A 19,235-nucleotide genomic window follows, 5' to 3' on the forward strand; every position below is an offset into this window, starting at 1 on the left:
GGAGAAAGTAAAGGTGCAAGCAAATAGTGCTTTCAATGAGGCTGGCAAATGTTTATCTCTTTCTGTTTCTCCCTTCTGGGGCCAATGATCCAGTCAATAGGCTATTCACCGACCACTGGCATCCAGTAGCAGTGCGTGGGTAAAATCACTGGGGAAGCCAATCCAGAAAAAAAGCCATATTACAACCTATGTGTTATGATAATTGCATTGTTTGCTCTAAAACCTGTTAGTTTGTATGCCTTGCCACTGTGATATATAGGCCTAAGGCCGAGACAATAAGAAGACACTGTGGCAGAATAAATTCAACCACACATTTGTTTCATTACAAAACCGGAGAGCAACATCTGTCTGGTGAAGTCAACAAAATATATTGCATTTAACAAACAGTTACATGACCTACAACATGGTGAAGCAAGGTATTGTTTCCGACATTTTCGGACTACTAAACAAATATTGATGTAGAACCACTGAGAGTTACCGCAAGTCGCAAAGAAAACACGAGCTGCCTCCACTATTCCAGCACCACGCCAAACCCTCCTTAACTCGTACGACGCTGTGCCAATTGTGCGCCGCCCTATGGGACTCCCGATCACAGCCGGTTGTGATACAGCCTGCGATCGAACCCGGGCCTCAGTGCCTTAGACCGCTGCGCCACTCCAGAGGCCCCGAAAGGGATGATTTTAGCTAGCTAGCTAGCCATCGGATGATGACACAACTAGATGCAACTATTCAAGTTTTTTTCTGTCAATAATGACATTTGGCTTGTGATGTGATTGGTCTAAAGCCAAATCCAAACTGGCTTCCCTTGACACTTTTTTTTGGTGTGCCAGGACCATTCACAGCGGAGCTCGCTCAGTTTAGCTTAATGCTGATTGGCTATTATTATTATTGATGGACAATTATGAAACACATAGAGAAGAAAGATTCATTAGGATGTTTTTTTCTTGGTCCATTTTTTGGTGAAAACTGGCTTCCCTTGGCATCCACTAATACACGCCACTGCTGGCTTCTGCAGGTCGCCATAGATTTAGGTAGAACGTTCATTTAATGTGCGCCCCAAAAAATAGTATTTGGATATAGAACGATTCATACCGCCAAATATATGAATTATTGGACAAATTAAAACGGTTAGATAGTCTTATGCCGATTTATTTCGATTCTAAATTGACTCATATGCAGTTGAAAAGCCTCTGCTACAGTTGAAAACGGTTGGAAGAGAACGAATGCTGTTCAGCACAAGCTCTGACTACTCTGACGCGCGCAGGGACGGTTGGAGCTCGAACTCTCCGCATCCTTTCTTTTTTGCGCATCCGGGAACGGCTGTGGCACATGATGCGCGCCACCCCCAACTCGCCTCCCCCGTGTGTCAACAGCTGCGCGACAGCGACAGCGGCATAAGCCAAGTCGGGGTCAGTGTGTAGGCTATTTGATTGGATGTTTCATGGAGCCTCTATTATCGGACTTTATTTTCCTTTTTAATTAACGGTCGATATCGGAGTGTCTGTTATTCGACAGGCTGTGTTCTTGGACTCTTGCTGATAACTATCTGTGTCAAAGACTTTGGAAAGACACAGTAGCCTACTTTAAAAGTGTGTCGCTCATCGCAGAGTGTGGGCTAATTGTTGCTAGTGGGGACTCATGCGTTAAGCACCGGGAACTCTGTGTGGCTCTCCATAGACACTGCCTATTGAAGACGCAGAAGAGAAAGACCACAGGGGGTTACTATGAATCATGTCTCGCGACCCTGTGTGCCCATGGGATTTGGTCAAACGATACTCAAGAAAAAAAAGTACACCTAAAGCTGGCTTGTGGTCAGAGGGCCATAGACTCAAATATAAAACATGTATCCGTTCAACTACCATCAACTAAACCTTCAACGAATGTTTAATAACAGAATATCACCTCAAGTTTGAGTGTTGATGCTTCGTCAATGAAGATTATTTTTCAGGCTCTCCTCCTCCGCATAGCCTACGGTGGCGGTGGTGGTAGCTATGCTGCATGGGACACTACAGTCTTCGGGACAGCCTAGTTAGTATAGCATGATCTCAGCAGGGATCCACAGATCCGATGCAATGTGCTGCCAGTGTCTGTTCTCGACAATCACTGTCTCATTAGGACCGCAGCTCCGCCTTAAACCCGCATCAGATAGCCTGCCATGGGAAGATAGATTGAGGAGTTGAATAGGCGAAGAGAAAGAGGAAGCAAAATGACCGAGATGCGCCTGCAGGAAATCGCAATGACTTCTTTCTATGTGTAGTAATTCGACCGTGTTAAATGGTAGTGACAGAAAGTGATATAATAGCCCACCGGGGATGAGCAGTTTGGTGCAGCAACCCAGCAGAGGATACTGACTGCATATCTGCTCCTGCATATAGCTTGCACAGTGGGCAAGGGGAAGAGGAATAGCGAACAGATGATTAGATTCACTTTGTTGCATTACCACTAAAGATAATTCGATTGTTTTTGGATTAGGGGTTGATGGATAGCCACTAAAGATAATTCGATTGTTTTTGGATTAGGGGGTTGATAGGTAGCCTATTGCACTGATGTGGTATGCTCTGGATACTGCCAAAAAAGTAATCGGTCCCAATCTAAGGAATAACAAAAGGTTCTATCTATTTGGCGTATCCATAAGTGGGGTTAGTTCTTCTCGGTTGTCCAGGTTAGCCTATATAATTGATGAGAAGGGAGACTGGCTTGTATAAATGTCCTATAACGTTTTTGGAAGACGCTCTGAGCCCTTGCAAAACCCATTGAGATATTTCTAAAGATTCTAAAGTGGGACCATAAAGTTATTGGATGTTCTGTCCAACGCGGGGCGGGTCGCTGTCCGTCGCGCTAGTGGTGCTGAGGTCTGGATGATGCCTGGCCAGAGACTGCAAGGCTGCCGCTCCCTCCACATAAACGAAGACAACGGCCGCTTCTTGCTGCTCGCAGTCCTGATTATTCTGTATCTGCTGTGCGGTGCCGCGGTGTTTTCCGCTATAGAGCGGCCTTCGGAGGTGCAGGCGCATGGCAAATGGAACAGGACACTTTTCAACTTCAGCGAGACGTTCAATATCAGCTTGGATGATCTGAACTCTTTCCTACGGGAGTATGAGACGGCTATTGCCGCGGGGATCCGAGCTGACGCTCTCAGGCCGCGATGGGATTTTACAGGGGCTTTTTACTTTGTTGGGACTGTGGTATCAACTATTGGTGAGTATAAAAATCGAGCATATCAGTGATTTAATGCATTAATTTAATTCAGACACAGAGTGGTGGCAAATATGAGTAAGAAACAAACACATGCAGAGATAAGCATCAGTCTAAATTAATTCATAAAGAATTATCCTGATTTGCTCACAAGAGAGCTTGTACAATATCACGCTCATCTTCTGGGAATTTGCTGCACTTACTATGCCAACATATCCTTCCATTCTTTAGACATTCAATGATTTGATGTACATTTCAATTACGGTTTAATGTAATGCAACAGCTTATCTTTGCGATTAGCTATGCATGAACAGTTCCCACAGAAGTTATCCAAATCGTTATGTTTTATTTATAGTTTAGTTAGGCACCATATTGTAAAACTGCATTGCTTTTTTTAGTTTGTGTGTGTGATATCACTGACCTTGTAGGACCCATCTTCATATCTCCATAAACAATGTATGTGTGAGCAACAGCGAGACGTTTGAGAGTGCTTCGGCATTGCATATGTTGGTTAAACATATGGAGAGATGATGTCTCATAATATGGCAAGGTCAGCAACCCTGAGCAGTCAGCGATTAATCATTGATGGTTTTCCTCACCGAGGAACAGGGTGACATTACATTGGCATATAATTCTCATCATCCAGTTTTTCAGAATACAGATTTTACACGCCTGTTATCTTGTCCAAAAAGACAGCAAATATGTGTGGTATTTAGTAGAGGCAGAAGGCCTGCCTGTCCTCATGATGACATATCATAGACCTGTGGGTGTATTCATGAAGCGTCTCTTATTCATTATGATTTACTGTAAAACGCAAAACTGATCCAAGATCAGCACTCCTACCTACTCTGAGATGCCTTCATGAATACGGCCTCTATTTATACTACAGCGAGTAAAATGCCCAGATCAGTAGCCTCAGACTCAGACTCCTATTTTTCCACTGGCTTTCCGTAGGATATTGTCATACTAGTCCCACTCTATTATTCATAGCATCACTTATTAGACCTACTGTAAATGTATGTATCATCACTGATCCTGTACCATGTAAAAGCACCACATCAGAATCTGCCTCAGTCTCCTATTCTCTTTTGCCACTGGCTTTCACCCAGTAAATGTACCAAAAATGCATAAAAATCAAATTTTATTGGTCACATACACATAAACTCAGCAAAAAAAGAAATGTCCCTTCATCAGGACCCTGTCTTTCAAAGATAATTCGTAAAAATCAAAATAATTTCACAGATCTTCATTGTAAAGGGTTTAAACCCTGTTTCCCATGCTTGTTCAATGAACCATAAACAATTAATGAACATAGACCTGTGGAACGGTCGTTAAGACACTAACAGCTTAATTAAGGTCACAGTTATGAAAATTTAGGACACTAAAGAGGCCTTTCTACTGACTCTGAAAAACACCAAAAGAAAGATGCCCAGGGTCCCTGCTCATCTGCGTGAACGTGCCTTAGGCATGCTGCAAGGAGGCATGAGGACTGCAGATGTGGCCAGGGCAAAAAATTGCAATGTCCGTACTGTGAGACGCCTAAGACAGCGCTACAGGGAGACAGGACAGACAGCTGATTGTCCTCGCAGTGGCAGACCACGTGTAAAAACACCTGCACAGGATCGGTACATCCGAACATCACACCTGCGGGACAGGTACAGGATGGCAACAACAACTGCCCGAGTTACACCAGGAACGCACAATCCCTCCATCAGTGCTCAGACTGTCTGCAATAGGCTGAGAGAGACTGAATCGAGGGCTTGTAGGCCTGTTGTAAGGCAGGTCCTCACCAGACATCACTGGCAACAATGTTGCCTATGGGCACAAAGCCACCGTCGCTGGACCAGACAGGACTGAAAAAAAGTGCTCTTCACTGACGAGTCTCAGTTTTGTCTCACCAAGGGTGATGGTCGATTCGCATTTATCGTCGAAGGAATGAGCGTTGCACTGAGGCCTGTACTCTGGAGCGGGATCGATTTGGAGGTGGAGGGTCCGTCATGGTCTGGGGCGGTGTGTCACAGCATCATCGGACTGAGCTTGTTGTCATTGCAGGCAATCTTAATGCTGTGCGTTACAGGGAAGACATCCTCCTCCCTCATGTTGTACCCTTCCTGCAGTCTCATCCTGACATGACCCTCCAGCATGACAATGCCACCAGCCATACTGCTCGTTCTGTGCATGATTTCCTGCAAGACAGGAATGTCAGTGTTCTGCCATGGCCAGCGAAGAGCACGGATCTCAATCCCATTGAGCACATCTGGGACCTGTTGGATCAGAGGGTGAGGGCTAGGGCCATTCCCCCCAGAAATGTCAGGGAACTTGCAAGTGCCTTGGTGGAAGAGTGGGGTAACATCTCACAGCAAGAACTGGCAAATCTGGTGCAGTCCATGAGGAGGGAGATGCACTGCAGTACTTAATGCAGCTGGTGGCCACACCAGATACTGACAGTTACTTTTGATTTTGAACCCCCCTTTGTTCAGGGACACATTATTCAATTTCTGTTAGTCACATGTCTGTGGAACTTGTTCAGTTTATGTTTCAGTTGTTGAATCTTGTTATGTTCATACAAATATCTACAAAATAAACACAGTTGACAGTGAGAGGACGTTTATTTTGCAGATGTTATCGCAGGTGCAGCGAAATGCAAAACAATACACACACATTTAAATTAAGAAATTAAGAAATATCAGAACGAGCATCGCCAGAGTCCAGAATATAAATATATATATATATATGATTGTGTGTATAGACATTATGGACAGTATATGAATAGAAAAGGTGTGTCCAGCAGTAGCTATAAAGGATGAGCCTTGACTAGAATACAGTATATACATATTAAGTGGGTAAAACAGTATGTAAACATTATTAAAGTCATCAGTGCTCAATGACTGTGTACATAGGGCAGCAGTCTATAAGGTGCAGGGTGGTAGCCGGTGATTAACAGTGATTAAGTTCAGGGCAGGGTACTGGGCGGAGGCTGGCTAGTGGTGACTATTTAACAGTCTGATGGCCTGGAGAGAGAAGATGTTTTTCACACTCACAGTCCCAACTTTGATGTACCTGTACTGTCTCCGCCATCATGTAGCCTATTATCACTAGTATTCCAGCAGGTACAATACCCAGATCAGCATAAACCTCAGCCTCAGAATGCTATTTCACCAATGGCTTTCTATAGGATATTATTGTAATGGATACTCAATGATACTCCTCCTTACACAGTTAAATGACTTAATCATCAGAGTCCTACTTTCCATTGGTTTGTAGCCAGAACATTGTCATAGGCCTACTAGGACTGTTTGATGCGTCATGACGGAACCACCAGTGTGTAAATTGACCAAATCATCAGCCTCAGCCATTTTTCATGCCAGACTAAACCTTCTGTACAGGCTGGTAGCCTACAGTATGCACACACACACACACACACACACACACCTCCTCCATGCAAAATGACTGCGTCATCATCTTCCTTCAGCCTCACAATCCTATTTTTCCACTGGCTTTCACCCAGAACACCAGATTAGCCATTTTTCCAGTCAGGTGTTACATCTTAGCTGTGGAGGAGTCTTTGGCTCGCAGGTGACATCCTGTTTCTCTGCCATTTGGTTTGGCTCAGCTAGCTCTCTGCTCTCCATCCAGCTAGCTCTCTGCTCTCCATTCTCCATTCTGAGAGGCACTGCACGTAACTCTGTATAGGACAGGACCCACGGGTGCGTTTCGGGAACATTTTGAGCGATAGGGAAAAAGAATGTTAATGAGAATCACCCCCTGCTCCCCCTCATTTAACATTTGCTCCTGATATGTCACTAAAGAGCAAGTATGCCTGCCAGTGCAGCCTGAGGGTTAGTTACGGGCTGTGTGGCATAGCTGATGGTGACTGAGTTCCGGTGTGTGTGTGTGTGTGTATCAAATCAAACTTTACCGATACCGAGTCAATGTGCGGGGGTACAGGTTAGTCAAGGTAATTTGTACATGTAGGTAGGGGTAAAGTGACCATACATAGCTAATAGACAACGGGTAGCAGCAGTGTAAAAACAAATGGCTTGGGAGTAGAAGCTGTTAAGGAGCCTTTTGGTCTTGGACTTTGTGCTCCGGTACCGCTTGCCGGAGTGTGTGTGTGTGTATGTGTATATGTGTGTGTGTGTTTGTGTATGTGCGTGTATGTGTGTGTGTATGTATGTGTGTATGTGTGTGTGTGTATGTGTGTGTGTATATGTATGTGTGTATGTGTGTGTGTATGTGTGTGTGTGTGTGTGTGTGTGTGTGTATGTGTGTGTGTGTATGTGTGTATGTGTGTGTGTATGTGTGTGTGTGTATGTGTGTGTGTGTATGTGTGTGTTTGTGTGTGTGTGTGTTTGTGTGTGTGTGTATGTGTATGTGTGTATGTGTGTGTATGTGTGTGTGTGTGTGTATGTGTGTGTGTGTGTGTGTGTGTGTGTGTGTGTGTGTGTGTGTGTGTGTGTGTGTGTGTGTGTGTGTGTGTGTGTGTATGTGTGTATGTGTGTACCCTGAGGCCTAGTAAGGGGCTGTGTGGCAAACCCGATGCCCAGTGGGCAAAATGTGTCCTAATGACACCCTTCTCTATGCTTTAAACTGTTATTCTGGTTCAGAAAAAAAGTCATTTATGAAGAATATGACCAACTGGTTTCAGTAATGATGTATTTTTTCATGATGAGATCAAGACGTCATATTTTGGTTGTTATCTTGTCAGGTAATGTATTTTTCTTGTTGCTCAAAATATGTTAACAGAACGTTTCCATAAAAACAGTACACAACCTGTCCATTCCTAATTTGTACCATCCTCATTCTGTTCCCCTGCAGAGTCTTGGGCCCATTAGTAACACTCAGTCAAGAACGAAAACTAATCTCCCACCTGTTCAGCCTACCCCTTTAAAAACATTCTCAAGTACTCTCTCTGTCTCAATAACTTTCTTGCCAGGTCTCCCTCGGAAAATAGGTTTTCAACCTCAACAGATCTTTCCTGGTTGAATACAAATATGATGACCTCATAGCCTAAAACCCAGATGTAGTTGGTTTGTACATTTACCCCAAGAATAGTTTGTAGCAGGGTTGGGGTCAGTTCCATTTCACTTTCATTTCACTTCAGTCAATTCAGGTTACTTCCTGAATTTAAATGGAATCAGGAGGAATCTTCTGGAAAGTCAATGCACAGTGTTCATCTATCAGGCCTGTTGAAAGACCAGACAGACCATTCAAGTGCTGAATAACCAGACGTGGAAACTATGGTTTACACACACAAGCACGAATGCACGCATGCACACACACACAGTGAGTGTCTGGACAGCCCATTACCAAGAAGACTTGAATACAAACAGACTGACTGAGCCTCTAATAATAAAACTGTCATTTATAGCCAACAGAGCCACGTTCATTGATCATTAACCAGTGTTTGTGTGTGTGTATGTGTGCCAACAGAGCCCACACTGATTGTTAACTACGTATAATTACGATATTTCTGAGGCCAACAGTCCATCAATAGATTGTCGTCTTGTTGTAAGTGCCTTTAAGTTGCAGTGGTGCGGTACTGTGAGTGTGTGTGTGTGTGTGTGCGTCCGTGCCATGATGTTGTGTGCCATTAAGTTGCGGTACTGTGGTGCTGTGGTGCTGTGGGGCTGTGGGGCTGTGGGGCTGTGGTGGCTGTGGGGCTGCGGTGCTGTGGGGCTGTGGGGCTGTGGGGCTGTGGGGCTGTGGTGGCTGTGGGGCTGTGGGGCTGTGGTGGCTGTGGTGGCTGTGGTGGCTGTGGGGCTGTGGGGCTGTGGTGGCTGTGGTGGCTGTGGGGCTGTGGGGCTGTGGGGCTGTGGGGCTGCGGTGCTGTGGGGCTGCAGTGCTGTGGGGCTGTGGTGGCTGTGGGGCTGTGGGGCTGTGGTGGCTGTGGTGGCTGTGGGGCTGTGGGGCTGTGGTGGCTGTGGTGGCTGTGGTGGCTTGGCAGTCCAGTAATGACGATTAAGATGTTGGAATAAACAAACTGACAGGGACTCAAATTGACCGTAAAGATGGTTTACTGGTGGTTTGAGTGAGGGCCTCTGGACGGAGTGCAGTTAAGACCTATAGTTAGAAGGGAAAAGAACGTTGCCGCTATGTTACCTTCCTCCAAGGTGCATGACCAAAGAATCAAACTGGAGATGAGGAAAACATTCTGTAACCTTTGGAGCACATTGGAAGTACATTTTAATATATGTTCAATTTTGTAAAACCAACATGTGAAGTGGATTCAAGTGCCAACCCACTGGGCACAGACGTCAGTTCAACATCTAGTTTTGATTTACATTTGATTGTTGTCAACTAATGTGAACTCGAAGTGAAATTTGAACCATGTCATTAGATTTAGATTAAAGGTTTGCCATGGAAAATACAAAAATTCTCTAAATTCCTTTACTTCACTTTTTGAAAATCAGTTTTCCACGTTGATTAATGTTATCAGAAGGAAATGATGTGGAAACAATGTTAATTCAACCAGTTTGTGCCCAATATGTGTATGTGATCCCAATGGGAATTGATCCCACAACCTACTGTGTATTATTTAGGGCAGGAAGTGGAACAGCTCTCTACAGGATGTCCGACATGCATCAAGCTGACTGTGTGTTGTGTGTGTATGTTTGTGTGAGTGTGTCTGTTTGTGTGTGTGTGTGTGTGTGTTCTTTCTCTTTTGTAGACGAATCCTTTATCTCCACCCCTGACAGCAACAGCTGTCCCAGCCATTGTTGGCTTGTCTGTGTGTTTGCAAAGGACCTGTTCTCACCCACCCAGTTAGCACTGACACAGCCACACACCCACACACTCAGCCTGGCTGTTATGTTCAGTTTAGTCAGAAGGCTAAATAGAGCCAACCAGCCAGGCAGTGAAAAAAATAACTGCTTTGCCATAACGGAAGCAGCAGCACACCAACCCACCTTCACACATTTAGGTCTCTCAGCACTTATGGTGTGATGTAAAGCTTGCTAGGGAGTTCACAGCCACTGAGCTGCGACAGTCAGCGTTCCATTGTGACATAATGTTCACGCTTCAAAAAGTGTGTAATAAATGTGTAATACTGAGCCGCGTGGACTATCACGGCTCTCTGCAGCTCTGCGGCTTTGAATTGGGCTGAGCAGTTATGCTAGCCTAGATTTAACAACCATGCTTGTTACCCCAGGCAGAGTCAAGGTAAAGTTTAGATGGGGGCAGAATTAGTAGTAAAAAGGAAAGGAAAGCTAGCTTGTCCTCCCCTTAACCCCAGGTTTATGGAGCTGTGAAGCTCCTCTCTCTGTTTCTCACTCTCTCTCCTCTCGGTCTCTCTGTCTCTCCTCTCTCTATCTCTCTCTCACTCTCTCTCCTCTCTCTGCCTCACTCTGTCTCTCCTCTCTATGTCTCTCCTCTCTGTCTCTCACTCTCTCTCCTCTCTATGTCTCTCACTCTCTCTCCTCTCTATGTCTCTCACTCTCTCTCCTCTCTATGTCTCTCTCTCTGTCTCTCCTCTCTATGTCTCTCACTCTGTCTCTCCTCTCTTTATCGCTGTCTCTGTCTCTCCTCTCTCTGTCTGTCTCTCTCTCACTCTGTATCTCCTCTCTCTCTCCTCTCTGTCTCTCACTCTGTCTCTCCTCTCTATGTCTCTCACTCTGTCTCTCCTCTCTATGTCTCTCACTCTGTCTCTCCTCTCTATGTCTCTCACTCTCTCTCCTCTCTATGTCTCTCACTATCTCTCCTCTCTCTGTCTCTCACTCTGCCTCTCCTCTCTCTGTCTTTCCCCTCTCTCTCTCTCTCTCTCTCTCTCTCTCTCTCTCTCTCTCTCTCTCTCTCTCTCTCTCTCTCTCTCTCTCTCTCTCTCTCTCTCTCTCTCTCTCTCTCTCTCTCTCTCTCTCTCTCTCTCTCTCTCTCTCTCTCTCTCTCTCTCTCTCTCTCTCTCTCTCTCTCTCTCTCTCTCTCTCTCTCTCTCTCTCTCTCTCTCTCTCTCTCTCTCTCTCTCTCTCTCTCTCCTCTCTATGTTTCTCACTCTGTCTCTCCTCTCTATGTCTCTCTCTGTCTCTCCTCTCTGCCTCTCACTCTGTCTCTCTTTCTCGCCTCTCTCTGTCTCTCCTCTCTCTGTCTCTCTCCCTGTCTCTCTCTATATATATCTGTCTCTGTCTCTCCTCTCTCTGTCTGTCTCTCTCTCACTCTGTATCTCCTCTCTCTCTCCTCTCTCTGTCTCTCTCTCTCTGTCTCTCTCTGTCTCTCATCTCTGTCTCTGTCTCTCCTCTCTCTGTCTGTCTCTCTCTCACTCTGTCTCTCCTCTCCTCTCTCTCTCCTCCCTCTGTCTCTCCTCTCTCTGTCTCTCCTCTCTTTTCCCATGGTGGCTATAAAGTAGATGGCCTGTTACGGCCTTTGATTGGATCATGTTCATGTCTGGGATGAGGTTAAACCATCTTGTCTACGTAGGCTAAATTCCAAACCAGACTTCATAAGTGGAAGCATCTCAAGATGAAACTATGTCTACCTATTCCTCTCAGATCTATAGGTGTGCCAAGGTTATAGGGGCTAAGGGCTAGGTCAGATCCTAAGGTGTATAGGGGCAAGGGTGTAGGGGCTAAGGTGTAGGGGCTAGGGTGTAGGGGCTAGGGTGTAGGGGCTAGGGTGTAGGGCTAGGTTGTAAGGGCTAGGGTGTAGGGGCTAAGGTGTAGGGGCTAGGGTGTAGGGGCTAGGGTGTAGGGGCTAGGATGTAGGGGCTAGGGTGTAGGGGCTAGGGTGTAGGGCTAGGTTGTAAGGGCTAGGGTGTAGGGGCTAAGGTGTAGGGGCTAAGGTGTAGGGCTAGGTTGTAAGGGGTAGGGTGTAGGGGCTAAGGTGTAGGGGCTAAGGTGTAGGGGCTAAGCTGTAGGGGCTAGGCTGTAGGGGCTAGTGTGTAGGGGCTAGGGTGTAGGGGCTAGGGTGTAGGGGCTAGGCTGTAGGGGCTACGCTGTAGGGGCTAGGGTGTAGGGCTAGGTTGTAAGGGCTAGTGTGTAGGGGCTAAGGTGTAGGGGCTAGGGTGTAGGGGCTAGGGTGTAGGGGATAGGCTGTAGGGGCTAGGCTGTAGGGGCTAGTGTGTAGGGGCTAGTGTGTAGGGGCTAGGCTGTAGGGGCTAGGCTGTAGGGGCTAGGGTGTAGGGGCTAGGGTGTAGGGGCTAAGGTGTAGGGGCTAAGGTGTAGGGGCTAGGGTGTAGGGGCTAGGGTGTAGGGGCTAGGTTGTAGGGGCTAGGGTGTAGGGGCTAGGGGTTGATTTGAGATTCAGCCTCAGTGTCTTCTACTGTGTTTATTTGTCCTTTATCTCCATCTCGAGTTCTCTTACATTTACATTTTAGTCTTTCCTCCCATTCTCTCTCTCCTCCCATTCGCTCTCTCCTCCCATTCTCTCTCTCCTCCCATTCTCTCTCTCCTCCCATTCTCTCTCTCCTCCCATTCACTCTCTCCTCCCATTCGCTCTCATCCACCCAGTCTCTCTCCTCTTCCATTCCGGCTCTTCCTCTAATATCGCTGCTTCTCATTCTCTCTCTCCTCCCATTCTCTCTCTCCTCCCACTCTCTCTCTTTCACTTTCATTTCATGTTAATCAATCATACAGTTTTTGGCCTGCCACTGCTCATAATGAAATTGCATGATATTGCTTTTCACTGCATTGTAATGTAGTCTTTTAAAATATTGTTTGTAAAATAGTCATATCAGATCATTTTTCCTAATAGGGGAAAATGACTTCGCTTGAATGAAGATCAATTTCTATTTCATGTAGTCATCTAAAGCTAAATTAAATTGTCTCCATAGATTATCCACGTTTGTCCGCTCTCTCTACTTGTCTCGCTCTCTCTCTACTTGTCTCTCTCTCTCTCTCTACTTGTCTCTCTCTCTCTCTACTTGTCTCTCTCTCTCTCTCTACTTGTCTCTCTCTCTCTCTACTTGTCTCTTTCACTCTCTCTACTTGTCTCTTTCACTACTTGTCTCTCTCTCTACTTGTTTCTCTCTCCCTCTACTTGTTTCTCTCTCCCTCTACTTGTCTCTCCCTGTACTTGTCTCTCCCTCTACTTGTCTCTCTCTCTCTACTTGTCTCTCTCTACTTGTCTCTCTCTCTCTCCCTCTACTTGTCTCTCTCTCTCTACTTGTCTCTCTCTCCCTACTTGTCTCTCTCTCTCTACTTGTCTCTCTCTCTCTGTACTTGTCTCTCTCTTTCTGTACTTGTCTCTCTCTCTACTTGTCTCTCTCTCTCTGTACTTGTCTCTCTCGCTCTACTTGTCTCTCTCCCTCTACTTGTCTCTCTCTCCCTTTACTTGTCTCTCTCTCCCTCTACATGTCTCTCTCTCCCTCTACATGTCTCTCTCTCCCTCTACATGTCTCTCTCTCCCTCTACTTGTCTCTCTCTCTCTCTCTCTCTCTACTTGTCGCTCTCTCTCTCTATTTGTCTCTCTCTCTCTCCCTCTCTCTCTCTCTCTCTCTCTCTACTTGTCTCTCTCTCTCTCGCTCTCTCTCTACTCGCTCTCTCCCTTCTTGTCTCCGGTCAGGTGTGGCACGAGACACACACACACACATGAACACACTCTTCCAGATAAGCAGGGGATCCAAACAGCATCATCACTCATCCATAACATCATGTAGCATCAGGCAGTGTAAACTAAACTTTGCCTTTTGAAAGGGAAGAACCACTGATAATCATAGACCCTATTTCCTGGCCATAATTCAACTAGATAATAGTGTCCAGGGAGTAAGTGTATGTGACTCAGGGTGCAGATTGAATACTACCAGCTCTCACAGTCTCACGTCAGAATTAGACGTTCATCCATGTTTCTCAAACATCATATTTCAAAGTGTTTAAGGTTCAGTTTAGGCAGTAATTCAGAATGTTTAAGGTTAGGATTAAGTTCAGGCATTAATTCCAAATTCTTAAGGTTAGGCATTAACTCCGAAGGGTTACGGCAAGGGTTAAGGTTTGGGATAGGCTTAAAACAAATATGTCAAATACAACTTTCCATCACTGGATTTTAACATTTGGAATCAGAAGCAGATGCTTGCACCCATTCACCATCCCTCTCCACTACGCCCTAGCAAAACCGAAACCTACTTGAAGGTAAGAGCGCTCACTGTTGCCCTTAGTGGCGGGTTTCCACGTCATCTCCCGACCAGAGCATGTGAGCGGAGTTGAGCGGTTGGAAATCCCCCTCAGCGCTCATGGAGGGGTGCTTGCGCACCGCTCAGACACTCCATGTCCTTTCCTACCGCTCTGCTAAAAACCGCTCCGTGCTCACAGGAAAAAAAACTGCAGCTCCAAATACGCTCCATTCATTAAAATAATAATTGAACCAACACCCATCTATTTTTTGGACTATCTGGACCTACCATTTGGTTTTGAAGTATTGAAACCAACACAATATGGATTTGAATTAAAAGTATTTGAATAAACATGAAAAGGTGAACGTAAGAAGCGCACACAATTTCAAACAGGCTACATGTCATATTTAACAGCATATAAACACTCTAAATAGGTCAGGAGCCAGACAGGGATCCTTAGAAGGAACAAAAATGATTTTTTTTGTCTATATTATAAAAACTATTTCAAGGCTATAGCCTACAAATAAATACATTGTGAAGCATTTGCGAGTGCAACACACTAGGCTGGTAGGGACATAAAGGGCTCAGCATTTAAACAACATTTTGTTGTATTAAATCATTATAGTTGTCACGAACGTTGAGAGACGGGTCGGACAAAGGTGCAGCGTGAAAAGCGTACATGTTTATTCACCCAATAAACATACAAACCAAAACAAGAAACAACGTAACGTGAAGTCGAAAGGGTCCGGGTGGGCTTCCCGCTTCGGTGGCGGCTCCGGGCGTGACGTCTTCTCCCTTGCTGCCTCTGCGTTGTGCCCCTGGACCGGTCTGGACCTCAACGCGGAGCTTCCCCTCTCAGTCCTCCCACGATGCACCGATCCCTGTCTGGACCCCGAACCTGGAGAGGGGCGTGACGTCTGGACCCGGAGTAGAGCCGCTGACCGGAGCTGAACTGGATCCCGGTGGAGCGGACTATTCTGGCTCCGGAATGGAGCCGCTGACCGGAGCTGGACTGGATCCCGGTGGAGCGGAATGTTCTGACTCCGGAGTGGAGCCGCTGACCGGAGCTGGACTGGGCACCGGTGGAGCAGACTGCTCTGGCTCCGGAGTGGAGCCGCTGACCGGAGCTGGACTAGGCATCAGTGGAGCAGACTGTTCTGACTCCGGATTGGAGCAGCTGACCGGTGCTGGACCAGGCACCGGTGGAACGGGCCGGGCCGGACTGGGGACACGCACCACTGGTCTGGTGCGAGGAGCAGGAACGGGCAGGGCCGGACTGGAGACACACACCACTGGTCTGGTGCGAGGAGCAGGCATGGGCCGTACCGGACTGGAGACACGCACCACTGGCTTGGTGCGAGGAGCAGGCACGGGCCGTGCCGGACTGGGAACACGCACCACTGGCCTGGTGTGGGGAGCAGGTACGGGGCGTACCGGGCTGGCGACACGCACCACTGGCTTGGTGCGAGGAGCAGGTACGGGCCGTACCGGACTGGGAACACGCACCACTGGCCTGGTGCGGGGAGCAAGTACGGGGTGTACCGGTCTGGCGACACGCACCACTGGTTTGGTGCGAGGAGCAGGTACTGGCCGTATCGGACTGGGAACACGCACCACTGGCCTGGTGCGGGGAGCAGGCATGGACCTTACCGGACTGGGAGCACGCACCAAACCAGTGGTGCGAGAAGCAGGCACGAGGCGTACCGGACTGGGAACCGGCGCTGGAGGTCTACGACTGTACCAGTCCTTTACTCTCCACGCCCAATCCTCCTCCAGTGAGGACTCCTCCGGGAGCCCCCACGAGTTAGGGAACAGAAACTCATCATTGTCATCATCATCCTCCGACTCCTCAGTGTAAAACTGTTCCCATTCCTGTTCCCATGGTCGTAGGAACTCCAACTGGAACCCCACCGGGTGCAGTGGTCGGGGCGTATCGGGCTGGCGCCTCCCGAGTGGCGCAGTGGTCTAAGGCATTGCAGTGATAGCTGTGCCACTAGAGATCCTGGTTCGAATCCAGGCTCTGTCGTAGCCGGCCGCGACTGGTAGACCCATGGGGCGGCGCACAATTGGCCAGCGTCGTCCAGGGTAGGGGAGGGAATGGCCGGAAGGGATGTAGCTCAGTTGGTAGAGCATGGCGTTTGCAACACTAGGGTTGTGGGTTCGATTCCCATGGGGGGGTATGAAAAAAGAAATATATATATAAAAATATATATGTATGCACTCACTAACTGTAAGTCGCTCTGGATAAGAGCGTCTGCTAAATGACTAAAATGTAATTGTCGGGGCTCTTCTCTCTCGATCCCCGACCACCCCTTTAGCACCCCCAAAAATGTTATTGGGGCTGCCTCTCGGGCTTCCTCCTCAGCCGGCGCCGTCGGTGCTCCTCTCCTACCCGGGCATCCTCTGTCCGTTCCCAAGGACGCCGATCCATCCCAGCCTGGATCTCCTCCCATGTCCAAGATCCCTTACCATCCAGGATCTCCTCCCATGTCCAGGATGTCTGCTCCTGGCCACGCTGCTTGGTCCTCGTTTGGTGGGATCTTCTGTCACGAACGTTGAGAGATGGGTCGGACCAAGGTGCAGCGTGAAAAGCGTACATGTTTATTCACCCAATAAACATACAAACCAAAACAAGAAACAACGTGAAGTGAAGTCCAAAGGGCTATACACATACCAGCCTAACAGGAACAATATCCCACAATACACAGTAGGCAATGGGCTACTTAAGTATGATCCCCAATCAGAGACAATTAGCGACAGCTGCCTCTGATTGGGAATCATACCCGGCCAGACGTAGAAATAGAAAAACTAGAACCTAAACATAGAATATCTAACATAGATTTCCACACCCTGACTCAACAAACAAGAGTTCTATAGGTCAGGGCGTGACAATAGTCTATACATTGTGCATATAGGCTGTGACTTACTTAGAATGAAATACAAATTAAATGAAAAATGACTTTTAAGTGCCTTTGAATTCATTTTTAGAATTCATTTTTAGAAACACGAGTTTGGCCAGTCTGTGGCTTCAGGCTCAGGCGATGGTGCCTGGAGAGCAGGCCAGCGGCGGAAAATATCCTCTCCTCACTTGCAGTGCCACTGGGGTTGCTAAACACCCCTTTGCCCACTCTTGCCAGGCTGGGCAGAGATGTAGAGTTTTTCTTTTTTTTTTTATATACGTAGGCCTAAAGTTTTTTAGGCAATATAACCCAATCAAAACTGAAAACTCCTTGAACATGGGAATATGCCAGGCCTAAAATCAATGATGGCCTATTGTATAGATCAAGGTTCCCCAACTGGTGGACCGCGGGCTAAACTTGCCCGCCAGCTATATTATTTGAAACCCAAAGAAAATCTAGGACCCGAGATGCAAAAGTCCCAAATGCAATGTCCCAAGAAGGAAGTTACCCTACCTGAATAATGCAAAAGTTACATTTTAACTTCATTCATGAGGAGAGAGAATGCAGGATAAAAAAAAATATTAGGCCTACTTACAATTTCAACTGGCCAGAAATGTAGCATCCTATATAAAACTAGAATTTAAAGAAAAAAAGGCAATGTCTGTGTCTGAATGTCTCTATCGGGATAGCCTGCTCCTGTAACAACAGAACAAACATAAAATACTGTCAGCTTGAGACCTAAATATCCCTGGATAAGCACTCACAATAATGTTAGTATCTACTAAATACAGTCATAAAGGCCACTAAGTTACTTACTCGTACACGATCTTGTGGATGTCGGGTGAGATGGATGTGATTTTAATGCGCAGGCAGTCTGACTTATGTGAAAGCTGGTGTAAGTCGATCCAAACATTGTTAGCACATTTTAGCATGTGCATGTTGTAAGTACACCATCATGCTTTCGGGATACGTGTCTTTTCAGATTCCACAATGATTATTTAGTTGTGGACACTACATCACCGCACTCCCTCTCTAGCTCTTGGTCCTCGTCTTTGTAAATCACCTTGATTTTGCACCTGTGTGTTTTATCAGTTTCTTAATGAAAATATTTAGCGAACTCCATGACAGTAGCTAAAGCAAGGGGCTATAGCAGCACACAAGTAGACTACAAATGCTTGCTGGGCCGGGCATGCCCTGAGCTCGTGAAGTGAGCGCTACTGGAGCGAAATTGGAGCGGACGAGAAGGTTGACGCTCCAGCCTTTGGGAATCTCACTCCGCGCTCCAGTCAAATTGGGCACACTCCGCTCCAGCTCCGCACACATACTCTGCTCCCGACATCCTCAGTCATGGATGGGCGTTGAATACTGACTTGTATCACAGTTGACCTGGCTGATTGAATAAGCCGGTTATTATGGTTATGATGTCCCAGCTCAGGTGTGGGTGTGTGTGTGTGAAGCAGATGAGGTTTGAGAGGAAGTAATGAAACAAGCAGTCAGGAAGCAACTCTCTCACAACGCCGAAGATATTTGCTTAGATATTCTACGCACTTTTGTTGTGTGGATGCACACACACACTGGGTGCAAATAAATCCCCATCTTAGTTAACTGCTGCTGTCTGGGCTGGCTTGAACTGAGAGTCCACACTTCCACATGCCCACAGAGGGGAGCATCAAGCACACAACCAAAGGAAAATATCTCTCTCTCTTTCTCTCTCTCTCTCTCAGGGAGAAAGGCTTGAGGTGAATCCATCAGACAAAAGAAACACCAACCACAGGCTACAGATATAATTACAGAGGATATCACACACACACACACACACACACACACACAAAGAAAGAATGGAGCATCAATCTGCCCTGAGACAGGGATAAGGGGTAACTCACAACCAGGCGTTCTCGGTTCGTCTCGGGCCTGACAACACCCGTGCCAATATATCCTCCAAACACTGGCTTCTCGGGCATCATCACTTAAAGAGAAACTGAAACAGAGTGTGTAATTGTTATATCACTACAAAAATGTGATATCGAATTACTACAATATCAGACAATTTCCCTTTACGGAAAAAACACATAATTTCACGTGACATTTTTTTACGTTTCGCACAT

General features: G+C 46.7%; 1 protein-coding gene across 1 annotated transcript in view; it reads left to right on the forward strand.

Moving 5' to 3' along the window:
* Nucleotides 1-2,858: 2,858 nt before the first annotated feature.
* The window catches only part of LOC311100760 (potassium channel subfamily K member 12-like), a gene marked incomplete at both ends in the record, with an annotated part of 52,053 nt that continues 35,676 nt past the window's right edge, over nucleotides 2,859-19,235 (forward strand). Inside the window, one exon of the mRNA XM_084141722.1 lies at nucleotides 2,859-3,198. Within this exon, the coding sequence (XP_083997848.1) occupies nucleotides 2,859-3,198 (340 nt within the window). The remainder of the gene's footprint in view (nucleotides 3,199-19,235) is intronic.

The sequence above is a fragment of the Coregonus lavaretus genome (genome assembly GCF_964263955.1).
Source record: "Coregonus lavaretus genome assembly, chromosome: 25".
NCBI classification, from domain to species: domain Eukaryota; kingdom Metazoa; phylum Chordata; class Actinopteri; order Salmoniformes; family Salmonidae; genus Coregonus; species Coregonus lavaretus.